A 5,360-nucleotide genomic window follows, 5' to 3' on the forward strand; every position below is an offset into this window, starting at 1 on the left:
TTTTAACCATTGTCATGCTCCCAGAGTGGTGAAAAAAACGTTCAAATATTGGAAATATCGGAATAATTTTAAGACGTTTTATTCAGCTTTTGATGGAACTCTTCTTTTGAAAGTTGCTTGAAATATCTAAATAGATAAAACGAAAAATACTAATAATAATAATATATTCCAGTACATTTCAGTTTGTATCGGTAATGGTAAAAATTTATTAAAAAAACAATCAAACATTTCCAATGCAACATCTAATGAGCTATTTAGTCATGTTCCCAGCGTGATTAAAACTCTTTGAGGCTCGGCTAATGTGTGGGTTTTAAGGCAAAGCCATGCTCTGAGTGTGTCAACAAATTATCAACTAGTGTCATCTATTTAACAGTAGCTTGATAAAGAGAACTTTTTTATTTTGTTTTCCTGGCGACATTTTTGGATAATAACAGCAGGTTTTAAGCCTCTAAAGAGAAAAACCCGACATTTCTTAAACTCTTTCTAAAACTTTTCTAAACTTAACGTGCATTTTTCTCTATATTTTGCAAACCGTGGACTTTTTCGGAAAAATTAATAGAACTTTTTCAATAGACCTTCTACAGAGCAACGCGATGACACCGTTATTGGTCCCCGACTGCTGATTTTTAATATTGGTCATGCTCTCAGTATGGGGAAAAAATTGCAATAGTTAATATGCTTTTAATGCAGTTTTTAGTCAAACTTTTCTCATTAGGGTTGTAGCAAGTACTGAATCTGTAAATAGAGCCTCCCAGACTCCCGACAGTCCAGTTGCTCTAACAGAAGCGATGATAAATGGAAGTGAACCTGGTATTTGATCAATTGTTGTACATTTTTCCTTTGGCTGGCCAATGGTAGAGAATATCCAAGAAAGAATTACTACTTTTTCGATAAGCAACTGAAGTACTGTCGAAAACCGCGGTTTTCGAAGCCACTTTGCCAGTTTTCATTCTATTTTAATTCAAAATAAGTTTTTCAATAGAACGTCTGAAGGACTATCTGAGACGAGACTGAGAATCCGTTCGGTACGAGATGGCGCGTTTTTAACCATTGTCATGCTCTCAGCGTGGTGAAAAAACGTTTAAATATTGGGTATCTGAATAATTTTAAGACGTTTTATTCAGTTTTCGATGACACTCTTTTTTGAAGGTTGCAACAAATCTCTAAATAGATAAAACAAAAAATACTAATTATAATAATAATAAAAAATAAAAGTAAATTTTAGTTTGTCTTTCTGAAACGATAAAGATTGTCAAAAAGTCAATCAAACCTTTTCGATAGAACATCTGATGATCTATTCAGAACCGCAGCGATTGAAGGCATTTGCAGATTTTCAATTTTAGTCATGCTCTCAGCGTGGTGGAATAACCTTCCGGGACTGAAAATAACTGAAAATTTGTGAATTTGTCATGTGCGGGTTCCGGATAAAAATAATTTTATGTTTCACCGTTGACGACGTGGCCAAAATTCMCAAATATCCCTAGARGACTTYAACTGGACTGTAYTGACTGGATCTGGAMTCTWAATGTGGTAGTTTTCATGCTCTTAGTCTGGAAGRAAGTAGCTATTTCGGCAAGTTTGGTCASGCAAGATTGAATTTACCTAAAGGGTCCACCAGTATGGTAAACTTTAAGCTCGTTMGACATTGTTACACATTTCAARTTTTGAAGAGCATAATTTAAAAGCCAACCAAAAATTCGCTCTTAGGCCGACAGGTTCGTCAGGCAATAACTACCTGGAAGCGCGGAAGAAAGAACGAAGCTCATTGTTGACCTTCTAAAGTCTTTTATTATCCAAAGTACATTTTTTTCACTATTTTATTGCGTGTTCAGGTGAGACTCTTCTGTAAGGAACCATTCACAGGTTTTCACAATTTTCCGGGGCATTTTTGGAAAACGCCCCCTTGGACCTCTTGGACTTGTTCATTTGGATAAAGATCTCATCCAAACTTCTCCCTTTGGTCTCAAACAGCATTATCTGCACGTACAAAGCCAGCCCTAACATAGCTATGGAGGACACGTAGAAATAACCGCTGGTTCCCAAGCCTTTCACCATGTGGTCGTAGAAGAATACCAGCAGGAAACTCAAAAGGCTCTGGAGAGCCATCAAAAATCCTCCAGTTAGGCTTTTGATGTTCAAAGGCATAATTTCCGTGATATACAATAAGGGCAGGCTGCTAAGGCTGCTGTAGAACAACAGGAAATATCCCATAAAGACCAGCAGGGGAAGCCAAGTGATTTCTGCATAGTTCTCCAGAGATTCATCCAGGAATTGGAAGTAAATTCCCAAGATTCCCAGGAGAAAAGCCAGACCGAAGGAGGCGAACGTCAGCATGTTCTTGCGCCCCATCCAGTCAACCCCCATGGTGAAAACACTGGAACATATCTGGATAATTCCAATGACAACGCCTGCGGCGTTGTCACTAATCGACCACCCGGTTTTCAGGAAAAGCGACCGGATGTTTCCTCTTATGGCAACGCTGCCAGAAAACTGCGCCAAAACCACCAACCCTGGCACAATTCCCAAAGACTTCCGCACAGCTTTGGACTGCAGGTTTCCAGTTTTGGCAACATGGGCCTGAATCAGCGTCAACTCGCCTAGAATATCGTCGCTATTGCGCAGCAAGCTTAACGACTTTCCAGCATTTCCAGACTGGAGCCGCTGCAGCAAATAGTAGGGAGACTCTGGAAGAAACCCAGTCAGCATTAAACCCAGCAAAGCCACTGCCAGGATTGTAAAGTGCAGCTGCGCAATGGACGCGTACAATCCTATCCAGAAACACATCAGCATCCCAGCGCTCACAGATAGGGGAATGGAGGAGTACACAACTCCTCTATACCTCTCATCGGCAATCTCTCCTAGATAGACAGCAGCAACAATTATTCCGGAATAGGCGCTCATTCCAGCAGTCGCTCTGGATAGGTAAAGGTGCCAGGTTTGGGTCCCCAAAGCGGCAGCCAGGCTGCAGACAACCCCCGTTACGTAGGCCCCAAACAGCGCAGATTTTCGTCCCCATTTTTCCATGATGAGTCCAGACATAGGAGGCCCTAGCAGACCTCCTAAGTAGGGTAGGGAGACCATCCAGTTTTGCTCAGCGGCTGTAAGGGCACGCCCCAGCGGGTTTTCATTGGTTGAAAGCTGGGAAAAGATTGGCGAAGGCCAATGTTGCGTCAGTCCACTTAGTAGGCCCAGGATACTCACTAGAACATTAAAGAAGAGTTGAGGTTAATGAGTTTGTAAAAATGGGCGGGTCTTTGGTGTCAATGTTGCCAAAATCGATATGTGGTGGAAATCTTTAAAAATATCCGAAAAGCATAATGTAGATTGGATTCTTCTTGTTAGGATCGAGACTAAATTTCTAACCTGTAAAGAACTACAGGCAAATTTTGGTTAAATGAAGAACATTTTCACGTAAAAGTATCTCAAGAACTATTGAGAATCGCGCCTGTCGGAGCCAGTTTGCGTGTTTTTAACCTTGGTCATGCTCCCAGCTTAGCTAAATAAACATTTGATCGGAAATTTATGATTATTTGCCAGATTTTTTGAATGTTCGATGTTACTAAAATTTGGCTTCTTAGTTTGTCATCGAAATTTCTAATCTTCAAAAGAGAAACTCAAAGTTTGCCATTTCTAGAAAACTTTTACTTTTATGTCGGAACCGATAAATAGTTCAAAAAAATTCCGATGACATTTTCGATAGAGCATCCCCCGAACTATCGATCACCGCGTCCACCTGACGGTGGTTGCAAGTTTTCGATCTTAGTCATGCTCTCAGCCCAGCAAGCAAAACGTTTTATTACCTATTTCTGGACATTTGCTAGATTATTTGGATGTAGGATGCTACTCAAAGTTATATTTTAGTCGAAATCAGCCTCCAAACACTGCACGAATTGCCTATCCTTGCAGCATAAACCCGAAAGTTGGTAAATTCTAGTATATTTTATGATAGCACAAAAGCGGTTGAATATTTCAAAAAAATCCTTAGAACGTTTTCGCTAGAACATCTCAAGAGCTACCTAGTACGGTACCTATCGAGGCTACTTTGCAGATTTTAAATATTGGTCATGCTCCCAGCGATGAGGAAAACCATTAAAAAATTGGAAAGAACGGAATATTCCCAAAGTTGACGCCTTTGTGAGCAGTCTTATCTTATTATAGGTAGATTCTGTTGGCGACGTTGCCAATAGTTGCTACAATAATAGAACATGCTAGATTTTCATTAAAAATCAACTTATTAATTCGGACGTCACTCCGAGTCGGTCAAGTTTTAAGGCAAAATCATGCTCTGATTGTGCGAACTATTTGTTAGCTTGTGTCATCTTTCCAGTGATTTATTTGAAAGTAGCTTATCTAAGTCATGCTTTTAGCGCGCTTGGAAAACATTCTGCAAGGTTCATTGCTATTGAGTATTTTTTTTCAAAAACGATTCTAAAATTCTTATTTGACCATGTGAAGCTCCACACTGTCCTTAAAATTTGAAAATTTTATTGTTGTTTTAAAAACATGGAAATTTTATGACAATTTTTGCGAAGAAACTGCCTGTGCGGTTTCTCAATTAAAAGTAGCGCGCTTTTTTGCAAAGTCATGCTCTTAACACGGTAAAAGAAAAATATGGAAATCGATGTTATTTTATTATATAATAGCATTATTTTATTGATTATTATTATTATCTTGTATAATGGAAAATAGTGACATGTATGGATCACAAAATAAGTGGTGTTTTGTGCCAGGATGCAAGAATACCTCAATAAGTGCTCCAAACAAACTCTTTCTAACCGTTCTTCATGATTATGCACGTAAAGTTTAATGGTTCAAAGCAGCTAGACGTGATGTTCCTAAATCAAAATCAATCTTTTTTTGTTGCGAGGATCATTTGAGTGAAATTACGAACAAAAAGGTAATGATGAGGCAGACAGAATATGCCTTCGATCGTACTTTGTGTTCTGAGCAAATTCTCCTTGTACAGTGCAAAAAGAACCCTGGCGTTTCAATTCCACATATTCGATATCACCATATTATTGTCGTGATGCACAAAATACAAATTTAAGGGTTCATTTTACTTTTAAAGCAGCCCTGTGTATAAATTAGGTTAAGTTAAATAAGTGAAATTCTATATATTATTTACCTAATTTAAACCAATCCAGACAGATTAGTATATTAAGGAGAGAGTAACTAATAATGAATTTACGGACTTTTACTTACGCTGCTGCTTTGACACCCTTAAATTCGGCTGACTTAAAGCGTTCGTCGTTTTTTAAAAATTCTGTAACCATAAAAATATGTACACATGGTAAATTGTTTGTTGACGCTTTAAGGAATCCTTCTGAAGCCATTTTTTAGTTTAACACAAACTATAAATT

The 5,360-nt window shown here is 38.4% G+C and overlaps 1 protein-coding gene across 1 annotated transcript in view; it reads right to left on the reverse strand.

The window, feature by feature from the left end:
* Positions 1–1,768: 1,768 nt before the first annotated feature.
* LOC109540387 (facilitated trehalose transporter Tret1) overlaps positions 1,769–5,360 on the reverse strand; it is a 30,525-nt gene continuing 26,933 nt past the window's right edge. Inside the window, exon 2 of the mRNA XM_019908746.2 lies at positions 1,769–3,200. Coding sequence (XP_019764305.2) covers positions 1,858–3,200 — 1,343 coding nt within the window. The 3' untranslated portion in view covers positions 1,769–1,857. The remainder of the gene's footprint in view (positions 3,201–5,360) is intronic.

Source organism: Dendroctonus ponderosae, unplaced genomic scaffold (genome assembly GCF_020466585.1).
Source record: "Dendroctonus ponderosae isolate FM_Combo_2020 unplaced genomic scaffold, Dpon_F_20191213v2 Dpon_F_20191213_11, whole genome shotgun sequence".
Taxonomy (NCBI): Eukaryota; Metazoa; Arthropoda; class Insecta; order Coleoptera; family Curculionidae; genus Dendroctonus; species Dendroctonus ponderosae.